General features: G+C 30.9%; 1 protein-coding gene across 5 annotated transcripts in view; it reads right to left on the reverse strand.

The window, feature by feature from the left end:
• Nucleotides 1-6,544: 6,544 nt before the first annotated feature.
• LOC143064855 (transmembrane protein 198-like) overlaps nt 6,545-25,195 on the reverse strand; it is a 47,498-nt gene continuing 28,847 nt past the window's right edge. For 2 of the 5 annotated variants that reach the window (XM_076237999.1, XM_076238000.1), the window contains 4 exons: nt 15,780-16,051; nt 14,216-14,779; nt 13,087-13,217; nt 6,545-9,888 (listed from right to left, as the gene is read on the reverse strand). In XM_076237999.1, the coding sequence (XP_076094114.1) occupies nt 9,760-9,888; nt 13,087-13,217; nt 14,216-14,779; nt 15,780-16,002 (1,047 nt within the window). In that variant the 5' untranslated portion in view covers nt 16,003-16,051 and the 3' untranslated portion in view covers nt 6,545-9,759. Of the gene's footprint in view, nt 9,889-10,910; nt 10,960-13,086; nt 13,218-14,215; nt 14,780-15,779; nt 16,052-16,597; nt 16,685-20,437; nt 20,583-25,195 lie in introns of those variants that run through there. The other 3 variants (XM_076238001.1, XM_076238002.1, XM_076238003.1) reach the window with 3 other exon arrangements.

Genomic DNA, 25,195 nt, shown 5'->3' on the forward strand with positions numbered 1-25,195 from the left:
TCACAGAAAATTCAACCTAGGGATAGTGATCCAGCAGCGGTGTTAACTGATTTCTTAAAAGATTTCAATTTTAGAATGTAGAAAACCTGGATGCTACATACTTTGTATATAGATGTAAATTGTATCTGATTTAGTAGAGGAGTATTTTAAAATTCTGATTTCTGTCACTCTCCTTGTCTAAGAAGTAAGAGGTTGACAGTGGAGAGTACTAGTACTAGATATAACCTAGATATGATCACTACAAGTTTGTCTTGATGTCATATTTACCTAATAAGGCATATTAACCTAACAAACCTTGTAAAATAAAAGAACTTATTATTGAGGTTGACCAAGTGTAAAAAGGGAAAAAATATAGGTCACAATGTCAAAACGAAATTGATTCAAAATCAATGTCTAAAACTAAACATAATGGTAAATCAATGATCAGAGAGGCTAATTTTATTTTTGGGAGGAGGGGCCGAGGGGGGTAGGTTGGTTGGGGTAGTGTTGGAGAATGCTATACTCCCTAACATGTGTCACTCCATACAAAAACATATTTCATAATAGCACTTTGGATTCATTATTATACTTCTGGATAATCTGGAAACTCATTTTTGGGGATTTCTTAAGTTTACATGAACCATGAATTTTGAAAATGAATAACACAGTACTTAATTTCTGTATGATTGAATGCATTCTTTGACAAAACCATGAAATGAAATAGCCTCAATCCACATTTATAATTTATCCACATTATTTTATATCTAAACTAGAACATAAAACAATCCCAGTCAACAGAGTATAAGATAGTGATCCAAGTAACCTTCTTTAAATGGTTGGCTTATTTTAGAAAATACATTCTTATACTAAGTTATATGGTAATAGTTTTCTAGGTGTAGAGAACTGAAATTGGAGGTAAAACTGTATGTCAGAAATAAAGGATAAAGCAGACTCTTGGAATATTGGTTATTCACATGTATCTCTTTAACCTAACCTGTTGAGCACCTTCAATCCCAAAGATATATTACCAAGTGAAATATAAGGCTGTTCATTTGTTGATCTTTGTTTTTAAAAGTAAAAATGTTTTTCTTTAATATATATATAAGTCCTATTTCTCATGCAAAATTATGCAGACCAAAATGATCATACAGTAACTTTTTGTCAAACATTTTTATAGATGTAAAATACACTTATGCTTCATTACCGGTAGTCCAAAAATGGTCAAGTCCCATAACTGCTGTGAGTATTGTCAAATCTAAATGATGGTTCAGTATGTTCAACTATACATGCGTTCTTACCAAGTATGAGAGTTTTCTTACAATTAGTCTTAGGGGAGTTTGGTTCACAATGTGTAATTCTGTCAAAAAAAGAGAAAAAATGGCCAAAGTCTATTAACTCTTGGAAAAATTGACAAATCAAAATGGTAGTATAGGTTTTCTAGCCTCTGACTTTTCATTTTTTGTCACAGAAAATTCAACCTAGGGATAGTGATCCAGCAGCAGTGTTAACTGATTTCTTAAAAGATTTCAATTTTAGAATGTAGAAAACCTGGATGCTACATACTTTGTATATAGATGCCTTATGTTAGGAAGTTTCTGTCTGTCACATGTCCAGTGTTTTTATACGACCGCAAAAATTGAAAATTTGGTAGTATATTGGTGTCACGTTGGCGTCGTCATCTGCGTCCTCGTCGTCCGAATACTTTTAGTTTTTGCACTCTAACGTAAAAGTGAATAGAAATCTATGAAATTTTAACACAAGGTTTATGACCACAAAAGGAAGGTTGGGATTGATTTTTGGAGTTTTGGTCCCAACATTTTAGGAATTATGGGCCAAAAAGGGCCCAAATAAGCATTTTCTTGGTTTTCGCTCTATAACTTTAGTTTAAGTAAATAGAAATCTAAGAAATTTAAAGTACTTCTTTAATTATTAAAACACCCTTTACCCAATGCTAAAGCCCAAATCTGGTTATATCAACAGGTCACATGTCTACTGTATAATGTCAAAATGTTTACCGTAACATGTCAAAAAGTTGACTGTAACATGTACATTAGCTAAATATAGATAACTGTAACCATGGAAAATCCCACTTGGATTTTTCACTGAAAGGATAATTGAACTTGTTTAGATATCAACCAAATACATATTTATCCACTGGATAACTCTTTAAATCTGAACCGCCGGTTAAATCTGAAACGCCGGTTAACTCAACCGCTGGTTAATTCAACCGCCGTTTACCATATCTATATAAATAGGGTGCAAACATTAATCCACCATTCTGCCTCTGATGAAGGTCCTTTTTGGACCGAAACCAGTCAGGCAATGAAACATCACCAGGTGCTGTAAATTATGTGTATTGGTATTATACTATATTTTTATGCTTTTAGAATTTCTACTTTACTTTTAACAATGATATCAAAGGTAGTGATATACCCTAGAAGTCTGAAGATATAACAAGCACTTGATGCACTCTTTACCCTAAAATGAGGTCATGGTTGATGGGTATATGCATGTGACAAATAGAAACTTGGTAACATAAGACATCTGTTTGAAAGCTGTTTATGTCTATTCCTTGATCTTTGTTGTAGAAGAAACAACCAGATGCTCCCCAGGGCGCAGAGTTCAAACCCTGAACATTGGGGCAAGTATGGACACAACATTCAAGCTTGATACAGCTCTGAATTTGGATTGTGATTAAACAGTTGACACAACACAGGTTTCTGACACATAATGAATGTGGTCCAAGAACTAAAACTTGAAAACTTTAAATTTTAAATTGGACATTGCCTATTATGGTCCAATATCCAAATCAAAATACATGGTTAGATTCAGTTTATCAAAGAAACCCAAGAATTCAATTTTTGATGAAATCAAATAAAGTTCAATTTTGAACCCTTTAGACCTCAATGTGGACCAATCCAAACATCAAAAATCTAAATACATGGTTAGATTAATCATATATTAAAGAACCCCAAATATACAATTTTTGTTGAAATCAAACAAAGTTTAATTTTGGACCCCAATTTGGACCAACTTGAAAACTGGGCCTATAATCAAAAATCTTAAGTTCATGTTTAGATTCAGTATATCAAAGAACTCCAAGGATTCAATTTTTGTTGATATCAAACAAAGTTTAATTTTGGACCAACTTGAAAACTGGGCCATAGTAAAAATCTAAGTACATGTTTAGATTCAGCATATCAAAGAACCCCAAGGATTCAATTTTTGTTGAAATCAAACAAAGTTTAATTTTGGACCCTTTGGACTTTAATGTAAACCAATTTGAAAACGGGACCAAAAATTAAGAATCTACATACACAGTTAGATTTGGCATATCAAAGAACCCCAATTATTCAATTTTTGATGAAATCAAACAAAGTTTATTTTGGACCCCAATTTGGACCAACTTGAAAACTGGGGACATAATAAAAAATCTAAGTACGAGTTTAGATTCAGCATATCAAAGAACCCCAAGGATTCAATTTCTGTTAAAATCAAACTTAGTTTAATTTTGGACCCTTTGGACTTTAATGTAAACCAATTTGAAAACGGGACCAAAAATTAAGAATCTACATACACAGTTAGATTTGGCATATCAAAGAACCCCAATTATTCAATTTTTGATGAAATCAAACAAAGTTTATTTTGGACCCCAATTTGGACCAACTTGAAAACTGGGCCAATAATCAAAAATCTAAGTACATGTTTAGATTCAGCATATCAAAGAACCCCAAGAATTCAATTTTTGTTGAAATCAAACAAAGTTTAATTTTGGACCACGATTTGGACCAACTTGAAAACTGGGCCCATAATAAAAAATCTAAGTACATGTTTAGATTAAGCATATCAAAGAACCCTAAGGATTCAATTTTTGTTAAACTCAAACTAAGTTTAATTTTAGACCCTTTGGACCTTAATGTAGATCAATTTGAAAACTGGACCAAAAATTAAGAATCTACATACACAGTTAGATTCGGCATATCAAAGAACCCCAATTATTCAATTTTTTATGAAATAAAAAAAAGTTTAATTTTGGACCCCGATTTGGACCAACTTGAAAACTGGTGCGAAAACCAAGAAAAATGCTTTTTTGGGCCCCTTTTTGGCCCCTTATTCCTAAACTGTTGGGACCAAAACTCCCAAAATCAATCCCAACCTTCCTTTTATGGTCAAAAACCTTGCGTTTAAATTTCATAGATTTCTATTTACTTATACTAAAGTTATGGTGCGAAAACCAAAAAAAATGCTTTTTTGGGCCCCTTTTTGGCCCCTAATTCCTAAACTGTTGGGACCTCAACTCCCAAAATCAATCCCAACCTTCCTTTTGTGTTCATATACCTTGTGTTTAAATTTCGTTGATTTCTATTTACTTATACTAAAGTTATTGTGCGAAAACCAAGAATAATGCTTATTTGGGCCCTTTTTTGGCCCTTAATTCCTAAACTGTTTGAACCAAAACTCCCAAAATCAATCCCAACCTTCCTTTTGTAGTCATAAACCTTGTGTCAAAATTTCATAGATTTCTATTTACTTATACTAAAGTTATTGTGCGAAAACCAAGAACAAGGCTTATTTGGGCCCTTTTTTGGCCCTTAATTTCTAAACTGTTGAACCAAAACTCCCAAAATCAATCCCAACCTTCCTTTTGTGGTCATAAATCTTGTGTGTAAATTTCATAGATTTCTATTTACTTATACTAAAGTAATAGTGCGAAAACCAAATGTCTTCGGACGACCACGACGTAGACAACAACGCCAACGTGATACCAATATACGACCAAAAATTTTTTGCGGTCGTATAAAAATGGCAAAGTACCATATCTCCAGGGAATAATATTATTGTCAAATTCAAAACTTAAGGAAGAAACAGTTTGGTAAACTATTTATGATGACAAAAAAAAAAGTTCTAGTACAAGAGTTTTCTGTCAATGCATCTGAGAGGAGCTGAATTCACAAGTGTCATTTTGTTTCAAAGTGACCACAACATCAAAGTCTCATTACTTCAGTTACAATTGCCCAATGAAAATGACATTAGACCGTTGGTTTTCCCTTTTGAATGGTTTTACACTAGTAATTTTGGGGCCCTTTATAGCTTGTTGTTCGGTGTGAGCCAAGGCTCTGTGTTGAAGGCCGTACATTGGCCTATAATGGTTTACTTTTATCAATTGTTATTTGGATGGAGAGTTGTCTCATTGGCACTCACACCACATCTTCCTATATCTATTGTCAATAGAATAAGACAATAATCCTCCCAACTTCCCAAGTTTGAAAGCTGTCTGTCAAAATATCCATGCATATTGTTGTGTTTTGGACATAAGAAAACAACTACTATATGTTACGACAACACACACAGCAGTTTAGAATATAATGTTCTACATGGCTTCAGTTGATATGACCACAGAAGTTGAACCCTGAACAGTTGTGTCAAGAATAAACATAACATTCAAGCTTGATACAGCTCTGAATTTGGATTGTGATTAAATATTTGACACAGCATAGGTTTCTGACACAGAATGGATGTGGACTAAGGTTGGTTTGGCGGGGCACCGGACACATTTTTTAAACTAGATACCCTAATGATGATCATGGCCAAGTTTGGTTAAATTTGGCCCAGTAGTTTCAGAGAAGAAGATTTTTCTAAAAGATTACAAAGATTTACGAAAAATGGTTAAAAATTGACTATAAAGGGCAATAACTCCTAAAGTGGTCAACTGACCATTTTGGTCATGTTGACTCATTTGTAGATCTTATTTTGCTGAACATTATTGCTATTTACAGTTTATCTCTACCTATAATAATATTCAAGATAATAACCAAAAACGGCAAAATTTCCTTAAAATTACCATTTCAAGGGCAGCAACCCAACAACGAAATGTCTAATTCATCTGAAAATTGCAGGGCAGATAGATCTTGACCGGATGAAGAATATTACCTGATGTCAGATTTGCTCTAAATGCTTTGGTTTTTGAGTTATAAGCCAATAACTGCATTTTACCCCTATGTTCTATTTTTAGCCATGGTGGCCATCTTGGTTGGTTGGCCGGGTCACCGGACACATTTTTTAAACTAGATACCACTATGATGATTGTGGCCAAGTTTGGTTAAATTTGGCCCAGTAGTTTCAGAGGAGAAGATTTTTGTAAAAGTTAACGCCGGACGACGGACGCAGGACGACGACGGACGCCGGACGCCAAGTGATGGGAAAAGCTCACTTGGCCCTTCGGGCCAGGTGAGCTAAAAATTGAAATAGAATATTTCCCTTTTTGGTCCAATGTACAAATTCAGGAAACCAGTAAATCCTTTTTTTGGTCCTTTTAAAAAGTTCAATGGCTTTACAACACAACTAGAACTAAAAGAATAATTTGCACAAGATAAGTGCACAGAAATACAAACGTAAATTTTGTAAAGGAATTATTTGTTCAATAATGAATGAAGGACAAAGACAGAGACTGACAGAAAGTACTGGTTACTGCCTTCTAGGTCTGTTGGATAACTGAGCTAATAATAATTCTCAATCTCTCAAAAACAAACCCAATTAAAATAAGAAAAGTATTGAGTAACAACTATTCTTGAGTTTGACTTTTTTATTTGAATTAAACCTTGTATTTACACAACAAGTTTACACAGTTTAACAATTTGTAATGCTGATGTATTTACAGTTCACCTGATGAAACTAACTAATAAAAGAGACAATTGATCCAACAAAGAGAGCTTACATCTAGAATTTAATTTGTCACAGGAAGAAATGCTAATATTATGTTCTACTACCCATTTCCAGCTCTATACAGGTGTGTTTTTAAAATTGATACAATGCATATAATATATCTGGTTTTTTTTATGACATAAGACAATGAACATAAGCTTGGTAGTTGAAGCATTTTTAAACCTGTCCCATTTCATTGTAATTTGCTACACATTTGATTACACCATATAACCCTGGTCTTTTACAGCTCTGTTAGCTAAGATAGCAACCAAGAAAAAAATATTTTAAATTTAGCTATATTATCTGGAGGAAGTATCACTTGGAATAACTTGATATTTTTGTTATACCATTCCCTATACATGAAAGGTTAGAACTGTCATATGGGTGACAATGAAGTCCCCCAGGCGGGGTTTCACTACTCCTAGAAGTCTTCCTGTTGGTTCTTCACTTCTCCCTGTTTGGCTGCCAGGGAGAAAGTGTTGTAACCCCTATGTCTATATGCAACTTCCTAGTTCAGAAGGTCAAAAAGGACAAGAACAGATATCCATAAATCTTTAATTAAGGAGTCATCTGATAATTTTGGTGCAATCAGGAAGTAGGTAGATTATGAGGTTTTGAGCACTTTAGGCTGTGTTAGATGTGGATCTGTTGTTTCAGAGTAGAATATCTTGGGAAAAATCATGTCCAAAACAGCCAATGAAAGATCCCCAGTGATGGCAATAGCTTACTTGACACTAACAGTCACATGAGCTAAAAACAAAATTCAATAAGGCTTCATGTTAAGTAACGACTCACAATTTAATCTTGTCATCATATTTAACAATGTGCATATTGTACATAAATAATTCTGACCTATCAATGCAGTTAACTGTTTTGTTTACAAGTGTTGTCAAATACTGAAGACCTTTCTGGTACAATGCAAATTTAGGTTACAAAAAAGAACAACATTTAACAATTTAAAATGATGTTCAACATAAAACAATAATAATTTTTATACAAATACATAAAAATTTATTGTCATGTCCATAATGTCTGCATATGAAACAATATAAAAAAAAATGGCCTAAACTTATTTTGAAAACACAAAAATAAATGACAAACTACTGACTATTTTATGAGATTCCATGTTTATTTTTACCTATGACAAAGGTAAAACTATACCAGGTATATGAGTACTTAGTCAAACTCAACCTTCAGTGAACTGTTGATGTTCCTTTTAACATATTCTCAATATGCATAATTACTGTTATAGTGTATTATAAATGTTTTATAGTTAACTATAGAATTTTAAATAATCTCCTTGTATAAGAAACTGAAATAAGTTTCTAAAATGTCTCAACTTAAATAAGAAGAGAAGACAGAAACCTTTGGGTGCCTAAGATATCCAGTCTTATACTGTTGGTGTTTTTTAAGGTTTTTTATAACCATTTAGTGATTTACAGTGATGAAATTAACTTTTAGTACAAACTGGAATCTAGAAAGTCCTGATGTTATCAAACGTGAAATATGATTTAATCTATGACAGGAATGTTAACATTGCTTATACACACATTAGACAAAATGAGATCAATGAAGGTGTATGTTAAAAACATATCAACACAACAAATATTGCAAAACACAAAAAGACTATTGCAAAGAAAGCTGAATAGACATAGACAAACTGAAATGTTTAAGCAGAAAATTAAGCCTTTTTACAAAACTTCCAACATATTAATAGAAGGTTTGAACTTCTGCATAAAGTTATCAGTATACAATTTTAAAACAATGCTTTTAAAATGTTTGGAGTTATTTCTCTTAATTAAACTTCTTTTTAATAATTCTAAATTCTGGTTTAACAAAATTATCAACATACAATTAACTAATGTAGACTTGCACATAACTTGAATCTGATAATGAGATCTTGTTTTCGGTCTACAATACCCTGACATTTATTATGCAAATACAAATATCATATGTTCTAACATCCAGAATTCTTCACATGGAAGCAAGAATATATTTAAAATCTTGCAGCTATTTCACAAAATATATATAGAAAAAAATCATAAAAAATTTAAAAAAAAATGTTTTATCATATTCAAAAATAGTTATCTCTAATTGTCTTGAATTTGGCCGACTGAAAACAGGACACGTTATCAATGTTTTTACTGTGATCCAAAAATTAGTTTCAAAAGAATAAATATATTGAAATTTCAATCGGTTTGAAGGAAAATGTCTCCAAAGTTAAGACAAAAGTTAATAGCGTTTTACTTTGTAATCTCAAATTAATTAACACTAACCAAAGGAAGACCTTTGTAACTAAACTGCCTAAACAAAAACATTTAGCTATCATTTTATTTCAACTTCTTCCATTGAATCAGATACTAAAAACATCTTCAGTCAGCAGCTTGTAACTTTTGCATTCTCCATAATAAAGACCAATAGTCATCAAAGAATGTATAAATATAATCCATTCTCGAAATAATCCTAAATCTTTAAAAGACATTCAAAGATATTCTTGAGTTGTGTCCCTTTGATCAATCTTATACATAATCTCACACAGACACTGCACAAATTTACTTTTAGTTAGGAGAATGAGTTAATAACATTGAATAACACTTAAGTTAACATGTTCAACAATTTTAAGTCTTGTTTTTTAAATTCATACATTTACATTTTACTTACAAATTTGATTTGTATATGTAGTAACAGTATATTATATTTGTGTATTCCAAATTGTAAGTTTCAACTTGTTTACCCATAAATATTAACAATATATGTTTATATTTTCTCTTTTCATCATTCAATTCAAGTATTTCAACATTTGTGTCAATTTCCTAAATAACTGCTTGTACAACCAAGCACAAGTAATATTTCTGTTTGAATTTCAATTGTCAGCTTACACTCAGAAATAAACACATATTACAAGAAATCTCCCATATGAGATAGCTCCTCTCATATAAACACATATTACAAGAAAGCTCCCATTTGAGATGGCTTCTCTCATTCAGCACTGTTATTGGTTTCACATGTCAGTTCACATTTAAGGTTTCTCATGTCAGATAACATTTAAATGACTTTTGGGCAATGTTTTGTTGTAGATCATGTAATCTGTGTAAGAGTTGTACTAGCACTATCTAATTCTGTTTGACTTGGTTCTGTTGGGATGGGTGTGTGACTATGTCGCTTCAGGGATGGTGAGAATCTTTCCTGTATGTTCTGCAAGTAACTCTACAAGGGAAATAATATTTTATTCATTTAATATTAGAATACACGATATGAAAATAAAAATTTCACAATTCAGTCTAAATAAATAACACACAGCATAGAGAGTGATAGAGCATTGTTACTCTTAACATTGTCAACTAAGGTGAAGCCAAGGTTGACTATGTTTTTAAGTAAAGAACTGCAATATCACCCTCTCAGATATGTGTCATTGAATTCAACATACAGATTTTCTGTTATAACTGCCTATTAAATATAAAATTGAAAGTAATTAACTATGAGGCCATAAACATAATAACCATCAGTTTTTAAAAGAATAAAACACATACATGATCAAGCATCTAAAAGATCCAGAATATAAGCCATGGGATAGAGTCGAATGTCTCCCTCTATCTAATAAATCCAAATCTAGCATTTTAAAGATGCAGTTTCTAGAAAAAAATTGTGAATTTTGTCTTATTCTGGTCAACATATTTTTGTAATCTCAGATCGCTCTCTATACAATTATTGCAATCATTATTTATTAACTTATATATCTATTTTAAATCTAATGTTGTAGGATAGATGTAGCTTTTATGTATAAGATAAATTTTATTTCCAATAAAGGACCAATTATAGGCATAGTCAGTACATTGATTTTTTTTATATCAAACAATTGCAATAGACAATACACAATAAAAAAAAAAACATACACTGAACTGAAAAAAACAACCAAGAAATATAAATAAAGTTAATAAAACATGTACAATGTAGTCACATAAACCAGTATGTTTAGTGTTTATTGAACATGCACCAGAAGCAGCTTCACATTCATTATAAAAATAGCATATATAATTTCCACCAATTTACATCATCAACAAGACTTATTTGCTTTCACCCATGTCTTATGATCTCTGTTGGGAGTTGTCTTATTTTTATCATTATCACTCACTATTTTGAAATACATGTATCATTAAAGATATATTAAATTGATTGATTACCACATGATCATGATGATTTTTTAAACTAAATAAAGTTGCATTACCTACCTAACTATAAAAACATTCTGTAATATGGTTAGGTGTTCTGCTTTGGTATCTGTGCAACATAGGTCAATTTGTAATTATTTTTCTGTTGACACATTTTTTCTTATTTTATAACATTTTTGCTTAATACAAAGTACAAGGTTTTTATAAGCTTTGGTTCTTCTTGTTTTTGACAGAAAACAATGCAACCACTGAATTCCAAATAAAATCATAATAATTTTTTTTCAAACAACTGATCTTTCAAATTTGCTGAGGTATCTTGGCCTAATTCGGACACATAAAATTTGTTTATTACATTATAAGATATGTTAGATGTATTACTCCTGGCATATTTAAAAAGTTTTGTGTAGCTCTTAAGGTTTATTTTGATGAGATATTTACTATGGTACAAGTATGTAAAATGCTTATATTAACTTTTATAAAATGTGAAATTTGGCAAATATCATTTCCTTTTAACTCTAATAAATCAAAGTTTTGACATGTTATAGGGGCCAACATTTCACTTTAGTTGTAGCATATTCATGAACAATTTGCATTTATTGTCTATTGACACACCAAAGTGTAAATTAATTGATGTATTTTCAGTATATTGTATATAAAGAACTCACCTAGAAGCTATAAGGAGCCTCTAACATGGCTTTTGACATAAAATTCATTGTTCATCATTCAAAATTTATTGCCTTGAAAGAAAACTGTTGGCCATAATTTTGAATAAAAATTAAAAATCTTGTTTAAAATTGTGATTTCAGGTCAACAACTTATTATTTCATTCATATGACTTAACAAATTAATTTTTGTAGCTGATCATTTTTGCTGTTCAATGTTGAAGTCCATCCATTATAGTTTTCATTATATCATGTAAAACATACTCAAATTGAAACAGAATCCTCATTAGAGGAAATAGCTGCTATTTAAGGAGTAAGCTGACAATTTCAGCCATGTAAACTTATTTGTATACCTCATTTCACATGTTTTGGTGACAACTTCTCTCTACCTACTAAAGTTTTTGCAAACAACACAAGATTGGGTTAATTAAATCATCCTTCAAAGGCAAACTCTCTACAAGAAGTGGTATCTATTATAGTTTTCCACATAACAGCTTAAACAGCAAAAGTTGGTAAAACACATCATTTTAGGGCAAAAACTCCATTGGAAATTTTATCATTACGCTCTATTCTTAGCCTTAGAGGTCACTTGGTCACAGGGGGGTCATTGGACATATTCCTAAAACTAAATACACCAAGGATGATTGTGGCCAAATTGTTTCAAATTAACCCATTAGTTTCAGAGAAAAAGTTTTTAAAAAGTTAACAGACGATGTGTTGAGAATAGCTCACACACAAGGCTAGTAAGGTAGCAAAGAAATAGAAAGTAAACACCTGGTTAACTTGTGTAGCTAAAGGTTGGTACAGTCAAAAGTGTAAGAAGATACCAAAGAGCAAGTAAATAGCATAAGTTGATGAAGGATAAGCAATTGAAATCTAACTCTTTTGTATGTAGAAAATAAAAGAAAATGTAAAAAGAATTTGGATGTCACATGGATGTATTGTCAAATCTTTTGTTTTTGTTTAGTGTACATGCATTTGACAGATCATGGTTGGTTCTGTTTACTAGTTTCAAACATTTTTTTTAGACTAGGAACAGAGTTCGATACATTGCATTGACACCTGTTTATTGTTGTTGCCCTCTAGCAAAATCTCTAGACTTCCTTGTTTATCTGTCATTGAGTTGCTCCCTCATTGAGAAGGAACCCATAATATCTTTCATCCATTAACAATAATCAATAAAATGTTTAATACATGACAAAAGAAGCTAAAAATTGAGTCTTGCCAACAAAAAAACCCACATACCTCAGGTTGGGTACTACTGTATAGGTTCATAACTAAACATCTTAGGTAAGCAAGCTTCAGAAAATGATACATAGGAAACAAGGACTAACAGACTCAAAATAGACTTTTTAAACAACTCTGAATTATGACCTTGACCTTAAATATAGCAAAATTGTGGCGGGGTTAAACATGTTTTATGAGATCTAAACCCTCCCCCTATACCTCTAGGCAATGTAGAATAAAGAAACACATAGCAATACGCACAGTAAAACTCCGGTTAAAAGAAGTCTGAATCCGGTGTATGAATGTAATGTATATATGTTTTAATGTTAAGAAAGGGGTAAACTAACCTGTGAAATTACATCTCCAGTTGTTCGTCTAGCTTTATATAAGTGTCTGTATCTGGACTGTGTGTCAGGTTCATGTTGTCGTTTCCTCACTTTCTGCAAACTAACTTTTTTGTTCTTTCTACCCACTGAAGCTGTTAATAAAATATGATAGGAATGACAACAAATAGACATTTGGTTTAATAAGGTGCAGCATATATTCTATATCTGAGAAACTAATTACTGTAAATTTATTATTGCGATTTTGTCATTTTGGAATAAAATGTTTTTTTTTATTTTTGTGATATTGAGAAAAATCCTGTTTTATTCAGATAATAAAATAACAAAATGCAAGTTTAAATTCTTGTGCAACCCTGTCACATTTTTTGCAATAACAAAAACAACGCAATATTTTCTGAATTTACAGTATACATTGGTATACATGGTATATGAAGAGTAAAAATGTATGTTTTTTTTCTTTTAAATGTGCAGCTTATTTCAATCATTTGTCACTGTCATTTATTAATTGTTCACTTGTTTGTATAATATTAGAATATGTTTACATGTAGTATTTGTCCACATCATGTTTGTAATATCTCAGCAAGAAACAAATTATTTAATTTCAAATCTAACAGATATATGTAAAAAAGAAAATCAAACCCTTGCATAGCTACATATAAATATTTATCCACAGATTCCTTGGCAAACAAAGCAACTAGGGGACATTATTAAATTATCAGAGATTGCAGATAAAGAACAAAAACTTGTATTTGTTCTTATTGACTGTTGTGCACTAATCAGACTGGTATTTATATTTCAGCATATTTACACTCAGTACAGTGGCAGATCCCTGATTTATACTACCGGTAGTCATACATTTTAGATTCCTTTTAACATGTTTAATACATGCAAGTTATATTAACAAAATGTCTGTCAATCGATGGTAAAAACAATAATATATATATAATAAAAAAAGGTTTATGGGTTGTCATTGCTCACAAAGAAGAAATAAATTTGAAAAAAACAATAACTATCGAACTAGTCAATGATTTTTCAGGTAATAGTTTTTGTAAGGTAATCAGCATTTTAAACCCCTTATTTATCACTGCATATTAAATCTTAATGACTATTCAACATGTGCATTTAAACTTACTATCTCTATGATCATAACCTTGTCCTGTAATTCTCCACTGGGCCACTGTACCAACAATAAAACAAAATGGCCAACAACCCAACAACACCCAGCTGTACCAACACACATGGTCAGATAAATCACCTTTAGCTCTCTCCCATATATATATTAACATTGTAAACTTTTCTATAAAGTAGTCCAGGCAAGATATCATTAAAGCACCACCAAATATACTAGTTCCTAAAACTGTAAATGTTTTCTGGAATTTCAATGTCAACACACCAAAAAATAATCCAACTCCACATAAAATAGCAATAGGAATCCATCGTGTAGTTGGATGGTAAAATTGTTCTAAAACAACTAAAATGCACATAGCAATAGATAATCCAAACTGAAATCCTGTGAGGAATAGTCCAATATATTGCACTAACATTGTTATTATGCCAAGTATAAGTCCAGCACCTACTGCTACTCCTATCTCTCCTCCCAGGGGTAAAATATCCTGTTCCGAAAGTATTAAATATGTAAGAACTGATATAAAAATGAATCCCGTCAGGAACATAACAGCTTTAAAAAAACGGTAACCTGCAAAACAAAAAGCATAATGTTAAAACAAAACAGAAAATATTTCGATAAACATGTATTTTTTATTTATTTTTTTGTCATTATTGTTGTTTGAAAGATCTTTGTTCATTATCCATTGAAGTCATTTGTTTCAGATTTAGGCAGATTACCTTTTCTGCTGTTGGAAGAACTGTATGCTGTTCTCTAAATGTCTTAGTGACATATACTCTGTACATGTATACCTTGGTTTAACATAAAGAAAACTTACAATAAATATTGAAGCAAACAAACCATATTTACATAAATGTTTATACTTTATTCCTTTTCTTACACTAATGCAAAAGTTATCAATGGAGTATATGCAGCAATCAGTTTACCAATGATATTTTTGGGTTACTGTTTCATTGAGGTTTACAAAGGCTAATTTGACCTTTTTATATCATTCATGGTAAAAAAAATAATAAAATGATCATTTGATTAAAAAAAAAGGGGGGGGGACAATGTGACCTTAATTTTCATCTATCATGATTTATTAATAATGAAGAGCTTGAAGATATCCTAAAGTGAATGTATATCTGCAATGCCATTGGTGAAATCTAAATTGTAAGCATCCTGATGTCACGGTGTTGTTGGGTTGCTGTCTCATTGACATTAATCCTGTATTGCCTTTGGGTATTCATATCAATATCTGAAGGCAAACCAATCATATTTACACTTAGCCAGAGTTACAAGTGGAGTATTATTCTAAGATACTATTATTCTAGTATTGCTGTCACATTCAGATTTACCCTAGCTACAATTAATTCTTTTTATTTGTACTTAAGTAAATAATATTGTTCTCTAGATTGATTTCTCAATGAAATACTATTTGTGGAACGCAGTTTGTCTTCTATTTAGCACATAAAACTACCATATTTTAGAAAAATTTGTCTGTGAATTCCTCAGATTTTATTTTCTGATGAGCAATTTTATCCCTGATAAGATTCTATTTGAACCTCTTGTAACATAGTATCATACTAACCAAAGAATGTGTATATTATGCCAAAAATAAAACTCATGGCACAGATTATCGCAAGTGCTACATCATAATCCGTATCGATGTGGTCACATGACTTAAGTGTGTGTGTTACAGGCTTCGGTGTTGAGGGAATTATAACAGTAGAATTCTCCTCTGGATCCCCATCAATGTATATTGTTGGTGTGGAGGACTGTAACAACCTTCGTAAGAGAATTCTTCCATCCATTGTAATAAAATCTCCCTAGGGTTTAATACTAGTTCTAGAAGCTGATCATCTGTAATTAATAAATCAGTAAATATAAAAGGTTTGAAACATAATAAAGAGGTATATATCCAAGACACATCTAATTCAATAAGTCCACACAAAATGGACTATTGCTGACAAAGTCATGATGAATTCAAAATACCACTAAATTCAAGTGACCATGAGATTCAACAATTCAGGCCAGACTTAAATTTGTATATCATGCTGATTATATCTATAAATAGAAGAGTTTTTTGTTTACCGGACAATGTTGATTTCCTTGTTCTGGGTTTTTTGTTGTAATATATCCTTGCTTTGTTTGATAATTGATCAATCTATTGTTGACAAAATAATCATACAAATAGGCCATCAATGTGTGTCAGTTCAGGTGAACATAAATAATTTAAATAAAATTTCAGTTAGAAAATTTCCTGATAAATATATATCTGTTGAAACAAATTTAATATAGATCTGATAAAATACTTTTCCAATTTAAACAAAATAATATGGAATGGCTAGGATGATATGAAATATATTCCTACCACTAGGCTGATATAAATCTACTACAAGTACTTACTTCAACCACTTCTAACTTAATAATCCAATGATCAACTAATATGAATGTACATACATTAAATAGCAATGAACACCAATATCTACTCTAGTAGTATGCAATCACATGATCAGAATAATCAATCCAGAAAATTTCCTCTTAAGCTATTTGATAATCATTCAATATTCTCCTTACTAAATTTGTGTGTAATTGAATCAGAACTAAAACCTCTCCAGAAAGAAAATCTCATTTTCAATTTCCAGTGCTAAACAATTATCATGTTCAATCCTCTAAATGTATATTTTTTCAGTTAATGTTAAATGTTTCCCCTCCTACTGAAACTGTTCTGGTTAATCAGATCAGCTGGAGTAATTACAATGAAGTCAGCAAGGTTTTATTAAATTATCACATTTTATCATTATGACTGACACAAACAATCCTCTATGAAATTTCAGCTTACTGTTCAACTGCAATCCATAAGTTATCAATAATTTATATATCAGTGCAAATCTGTCCAGTTCAACATTGTAAACCAAATGTCAAATTTCTGACAAGTTACATAATCGTCTGTTTCATATAAAATAGATTTCTGGGTAATTATCTATTGACAGGTTTGATTCAATATTATGAAACAAGTCGATGAATCGCCAGTAACAACAGTAAATAACTAAATATAATCTTCAGAATTCTGTTTACTATAAACAATCTGCATTTACTGCTAAATTGACATTTCTTTAAATGAGTGCAAAAAAATGATCAAATGGTTAAAGCAAGAATGCTTACATTAACTTACAGTAAGAAACATTCATTTAAATAAAGAATAATCTTCTTTAAACCATAAAAAATGTTTCAGTTTAACAAACAAATATTTGGAAATAAACAAACCCAGATATATCTTCATTTTCCTTCTCAATTTTCTTATCTTTTTAATAGCATTGTTTCATGTTTATAATCAGAAAATGTTAAACAAAAGACCATTACAGGGAGCCAGAGAATATTATAACTGTATGTCCAACTGTACAAATAACATACCATGCCAACAATGAATGAACATCCCTACTGATTTTTAAGGTCAGAGGTCAGATTTCATGCAGAAGAAAGGGTCCAGAAAAAAAATAAACAACTTTGCATAGTCTAATTACACTGATAAACAAGCTTAGTACAAAATATCATCATGGGAGACCTCTTATAATCTCCTCAGATTGATTTTACAGGTGCATTCGACTCTGATCTTATTTGAATAAGGATCAAGCTTCTCCACTAACATGACTAAAGATAAACTGGTTGTTATGATAATTAGCCATGAAAAATGCTGACAGTGGTATTAAGCACCAACAAGGAATCAATCAATAAAAGGCAAGCTCTTGTTCTTTTTTCTTGCATCTATGAACTCGGAAATCAAATTGTTTTTTTTTTTCATTTCATACTCCTGTTACCCATATGCTCCAATCCTGCATATAAGATAATCCTGATTTTAACATATGGTTGATTTTGGCCCATAACTAGCCAACAATACTTTTTTCAAATCTCTGTTTACTTTAATCCTAAATGCACCCATAGTTAAACCAGAAACATGAGGAGGTATTATTTGATCAGGTCAAGTCATTTTTGTCAGAAATCTGTAAAATTGACTCATTTTGTTTGACCTGCCAACATTGTTTCCTCGAGAAAAAACAATGATGTCAACTATGCTGCCAGTCAACATGGAATGGCAGCTGTATTTGGTTTTATTTGAATGACACACTATTATGATTATAAATAGTCTGAAAATAGACTTAGGCCTGATTTCCCTGAATTATCTTTGGAGAATGAGTTGGGTTTTTTATAAACAAAGGTGCAGATCAATAACAAAGAAATCAGTAAAATATTTTACATTATACATCCAACTTCGCAATCTGTCTTACTGGATCAAAAATCTGTTTATAACCTCAAGATAAATATGTATTATTTAAAATGGTATAAAGTTTCAAGGTCTAATTCTCTATGCCAACTTCGAACAATTTCCTTTGCCAGTTTCCACTTGGTAACATTAAGGAAATGATAAAATCCAAAATGGGATCCAGAATACACTAAATTAAGCATTGAACAGGTGATTGACTTTGATAGGTACATATAATTACTACTTATATGTTCTAATTTCTCTGTAATTACTAAGATGTCTGATACAGATTATAAACCTGCAGGCTATTTCTATCAGGTGTTGGAGATTGAGTAATACAAGATTGATAGCTACAAAATTAATTCCTTACCCTCAAGAAATTTATCCAATTTAAATCAAACTTTGATTGAAATGTTGTCAAACTATCCAAATAAAACTTGCTATAAATAAGAAGAAAGAATATTTAAATGTCTTTGTTTACGTTTGGAATTTGACATATTGTTCAGATATATATGTAACATTACAACTTTGCTTAGTTATTTTCATTTTGTATGTAAAACATTCATGCTGAAATGAAATAAAGATAAAATTCACTTTTTTCACTTTTATAATGTCATGAACTTTTGAATTTAATGCAGAACTTACCCAAACTATAATTGTAATCCATAAACAATATATCCCTAAATTACAGAGTAGTTACCCAACTAATAACAACCATGAACAGTCAAAATCTTTTCTCCTCCTTTTTTTAAATTATGTTGTTATAAAAAATCTCTCCATTCACTTAGCAATGATTTTCTAATTCATTCAAGGTATTAATTCAAACTACTTTACATGTAATTGCCATAACTGAAGTGCAAATACTTGTTTTCACTAAAACTATTAAATCTGATAATAAAAACTAGACAATCTTTTAATTGATCTTAAAAGGTGGTTATCAATTCTAAAATAAAACAGCTTTTCTCTTTAAAATCTGTTTTACACCACAAACAATTTAGTTATACTGAAAACCTTCAGGTTATAAAGAATTGTAATTATTACATGTGAAAAATAACTAGAGGGATATATACCATAGTATATAGTTACCATAAAACTGATATATATAGCAACAGGTGGTTGATCTTTGTAAACCTGCAGTGCAAGTTACTAAACAGGGGAGATAATTCATGATGCAGTAACAGCTAGATTATGACAAGAATGGTTCAGTTTATTTTGTCTTCAGTTATTTTCAAAATATTATTACCAATCTTATATATACATCTGAAGATTGTATCTGGTATTAAGAACAATTTGTCTTTAACAAAAGCAGGAAACTTATCAAAATAGCTACTGTATACAAACAAAGACAAGTTTATAAATCACCAGCAATTTGTTTTCTTCAAAAGAATTAGGGAGGATCAAACTAAACACCACAAACTACTTTATAAACTACAAGTGTATAACATGGCAATCCGTTTCACTTGACAGATCTAAACAACAAAACCTTTTGTTTAATTACATACAAATTAACCCAATTATGTTCAAAAGGAAGGCCATTAAATTGTAAAAACTCTTTGTTATAAAGATGACATAATCAAGTAAATTGAAATTATTCACTTTCTTAAAACATCTGCACAAAATCTGTGCATGAACAAGATTGAACCAGTAATCCTGGAAGATAATAAATTTACCGCTGACATAAGATTTGCCAGAGTAATATTACAAATTATTTATGTTATGTCTAATAAATTCATTGCATTCTAAGTTTAAAATTAAAGAAATAGAAACGAATATGTTGTATGTTGTTGTCCAGAAATAGAAATGTAGTTTTCTACTTCATTGTTTATGTACAATGTATAATGATTCATACTTACTACATGAAATTACTCATCTGTTATCAAAGTACACTAATTAATATTCAAAACTGTATTCATTAAAAATATTGATGAAAAACACTTATGAACTAAACTAAAAAGTTTAAAAAAGTGAATAAAGAAATGACTTACTCTGACATGACTAGTTACATTAGGCTGACTCATCATTAAACTTCATAACAAAGGAAATGTAAACATTCTACCCTATCATACTAATCAACAATACTATCATGTATGGTCAGCTCATTCTAAGACCATAGACACATGGGTGCCAACCTTATAACATCATGTAGTTTAAAACACCAACTGATCAAGATTAAAACGAAACTTAATCACTGTTTTATAATCTTGATTTTGATAAGAGATCAAAGGAAACACACTTTAGCAATATATCAGTACTTATAACTGCCCAGGTGTGAAGTTTTCAGTGTTTGTTTATGAACTTTACTGCCCTAAATAAATATAGACCAGTCATGTATGCATTTGACAGCTATATAAACTGTTAGTTTTTTTTAAATCAAAGTCTTAACCATTTTACATTTTTAGTACATGTCAAATTTCAAGACCATAGATTTAGTAACATGGATCTCCTACTTTAAATTCTATTTGACTAAAAGATCTGCAATTTTACTCGGCTACTACTGTGGATTCATTTATTTTCGTGGGTATCAATTTTCGTGGATAGAGGAAAAATTGCATGTTCGTTGATATCTAATTTCGTGGTTTTGGCAAAGTCTGCTTACAAACCTATATAAAATATGTAATTCGTTGAACATTTAATTTCGTGGTTCGCCTGTATCCACGAAATCCACGAAAATTGATACCCAACATGATGAATATTAGTAAATCCACAGTATCTCGTTTATTGCAGATGAAATCTCCGAAATTGAATCCATGAACAATCTTTCATATTAATTTTTGTATTTTCTTTTCAAATGTTTAGAATGATGTAAAGATAAGATTATTCCAGAGCCTATATTTACTAGATATAGATAGAGAAAGGCAAACACATGATTCCTTGCAGTTAGGGTTTTATCTAAGATACCACTGACAAATTGCAATGAATAACTCAAAAACTGCCTTATGTTCAGTTAGAATTTCTAAGGATATTGTACATTTTTAGGCTTTCACATTCATCAAAATTGTGAAAGCTTGATTGATGAAAACATATATTCGGCAAGTTTTAAAATAGTAAAATTTGACGGTGACACCATATTGCCAGATTAACCAGTTTCAGCCCAAAATGGCTAATATCAAGAACATTTAGACCAAATCTGTATATATATAGAGTACATGCACTGTCAAAAATAATTTTTATAAGCAATGATAGAAACACACAATGCCCTTCTTAAATATCTATTTGAGAAAGGGTTTTGCTCTTTTTTTTCTGAGCGCATCCAAGTCAATGGTTATAACTTATTGCCTTTCCATGGTTGTATTTTTAAGGGATAGCAAATTTTATATGAGTAGTATCATATTGAAGTATATACAATGTATTATGGTTCACATTTTAATTCTGTTAAAAATTTGAGAAAAATTAAAGAACTATTTTTTGAGATATTTTGACCTCAAATTGTAGCTTTTTCTTTTGTAAGTGATAACAGTTTTGTCTTCTTAGGCTTGTAAAGCTATTTTTTGTGATTTTCTATTGGTTCTTTAAGTGTGATTGTTTTGATTTTTTTTTGGCGCTGTCTATTTTTTCTTTTATTCATTTTCTTGACTCCAAAAAGCTTTTAACTGAATAGACATGAAAATATATGTCTCTTTAAAATAAAAAGTCAATAAAGTGCATGAACCCTGACTACATAGTATTTTTTACACTATATACACTATATAAAAATAAACTCTACATCAATCATGCATAATATGTATAATGTCTTAATGCTCAATTTTCAATTCATTACATTATCAGAACAAAACGCCTGAAAGATTATGTTAATAAAATCAATGTTTTTTTTTTACTGAAAACACAGGTGCTGGGCAACATCTTATTTTTCTAACATAATCCTTCTCCTGTACATCAATCTTATTAAAATAAGTTCTCATCACTTGCTCCTCGATTTTATATGTGGCTGTGTGACATATAAAAAAATTGAGGAGCAAGTGATTAGAACTTATTCTAATAAGATTGCCTGTACATTGACTTATGTTAAACACAGTTTAAATGTGCATGCCTCTCAATTCTTTTTCAGTATGTGAAGTATAAGGATCACATAAGACTATAGCATCCTAGCATTGGCCTACTCCAAACCTATTCTTATGTATATTCTAACCTTAACCTTAATCCAAACCTACTGCTAGCGCTTATCCTCTCCTAACCTGAATGATATAACTATATAAGAATGAAGGTCTTTACAAAAACATTTTGCCTTTGTAAAGTTTTTCTTCATTTTATTAAATGGATAACCCATCACTTTTTATATGAATGCAAACTTCAGATAAATAGAACCTGACCTGTTACCTTCCATATTCTGCATTGTCTACTAATCCCTCTTATTCAATATGTTACAACTGAATAATAAAGACAACTTACATTGAGAAAAGCCTTCACATGAATATAATCCAAGGTTATAAACAGAAATCATAGAAAAAATCCAATAAACAGAAATATTTGATATTGAAATCTGATTTGCCCATTTCTGACTTTAACTGTTCTATATACTGATGATTATGATAAATTTGTATATATATCCACTAAGCTATTTAAAAAGAACATATACATATAGCCAGATATAGTTATTCCTGATTTATTTGTATATATATACACTAAGCTATTAAAGAACATATACATATAGCCAGATATAGTTATTCCTGATTTATTTGCTCTACTAGCAGTGGAAAACGATCAATGTATTATATAGTAACCAGTTCAATAACTATTCCCTGTTCTATTCAATAGAAAGACTAATCAAATATATTCTGATTAACTACTGGATTCATCATGCTTTATATGAATTGTGTACAAGAAAAGGTCACTGACCTGGTTTAGTACATCTAATGATAAAAAGGTCTACATCTAATTCATTACAAAATCATTAGCATTTAATTGTTGACATTTATGTTTCAACCAATTCATAACAAATCATACTGAAAACCTATGACCAGTCAACCTTGAGCATCACTTCAAAATTTCAAATTTAACAGAATACATGATATAGTAATACTAAAATAATGAGGTCCAATTTGTCAGCCGTCATGGGGTAAAAATGACAAATCATAGAATTCAACTTTATATATAGTTAATACAGGACAATGGTGTAGATTAAAAATTACACCACTCCAGACCCTTTAGTTTTCCACATAGTTAATATTGCCAATAATTAACAAGTTCCGGGTCGAATCCGATACCGATACCAATAGTATATTCCCCTGTTACCTATTACCGTCTCTGTACGTTCCGAATCTGACATGCGCACCACCAAACGGTGTATTTAGGATTTGCTATATACACGGGTCATTATCACAGGGTTGAAACTTCAATCATTGTCAAATAGTTCCCGATACCAATAGTATATTCCCCTGTTACCTATTACCTATCTGTTCGCTCCGCATCTGAGAGGCGCACCACCAAATGGTGTATTTAAGATTTTGCTATATATATATATAAACACGGGTCATAATCACAGGGTTGACACTACTAAATTCAATCATTGTCAAATTGTTTCCTATTGTAGTATTTTAATCAGTAAGACTTTCTAAGATAACAATATGAATACTAAATATCTGGACTTAAAATAAGGCATATATGTTCAGTTTTCAATTTGTTAGGGGGCATGACGTAAAACAGCGAATCAAAGAATTCAACTTTATTTATAACTAATATAGGACAATATTTATAATTTCCAGGTCGACGGGTTCAAACAGAAAGATTTGAAAGCAGAGACAAAACTGTCTATCTTATAATCGGCATGACTTTATCAGATGACAATACCAATACTAAAATAAGGCTTACGCATAGTTATATACTTTAATTCAGTCATGGACCCTCGATATCATGGGTGTTTTCTACTGTTTTATAACCAAAAAGCAAAGTAATTTATGCTCAAATAGTAGCCATTTCTCTTTATAGGCTCTCAAGAATTCCTAATACCCATCTGGTAATGGTTGCCACATATGCATGAAATTTCGTGCAACAAACTTCAAAATTATACAAAAGGAAATATTTAAACAAATCATCTAGATTTAAGATCTCACAGATAATTCTATTTAGAAAAATATTAAAACTCACAATGAATGTGGTAGACAGATATTCCTAGTACATTAGTACTGAAACTTTCATTACACAGAGATTAATATCAATTAAATTATTATCTCCTGCTTGAAATAACATTTGTATGAAATACTAATGACCAGCTATAAATCCATTTCTCCCAGAAAGACGGAAGTCTGTTTATTTTTTAAAAACAATACCGTCACTGGAGTGTGTTATACAGAACAATCCTTATAATCATGACAGGATCAAGCCTACACACTAATGTTACATAATATAATAAATGGATCCACTATCATACCAACTCAAATATTTTAAATTTAAATTTAAATAATGTGTTTTACAGACATTTAAGGCTAACATGGGGAATTCTATTGCAAATTACAATGAAAACATTATAATTGTATGCCCCTTTTTTAAGACTGATAAAGTGAAACTGAAAGAGTTGGGCAAGCATTACACACTTAACCGCTGCCATTTTATAAATTAAAACAAAAATATTATTGTATTTGGGATAGTTCAGCATTCTGTTTCACAGTGAAGTGAGAGAACGGAAATTATTTTTGGGAGGTACAAACAGAAGGTCAGATGTATCACATACACAGATAAACATATGCCCTCCACCCTAACACCTGTGTCCATTCTTCATTTATTTACATCAGTAAAAGTGGTTTATGACC

The sequence above is a fragment of the Mytilus galloprovincialis genome, chromosome 2 (assembly GCF_965363235.1).
Source record: "Mytilus galloprovincialis chromosome 2, xbMytGall1.hap1.1, whole genome shotgun sequence".
Taxonomy (NCBI): domain Eukaryota; kingdom Metazoa; phylum Mollusca; class Bivalvia; order Mytilida; family Mytilidae; genus Mytilus; species Mytilus galloprovincialis.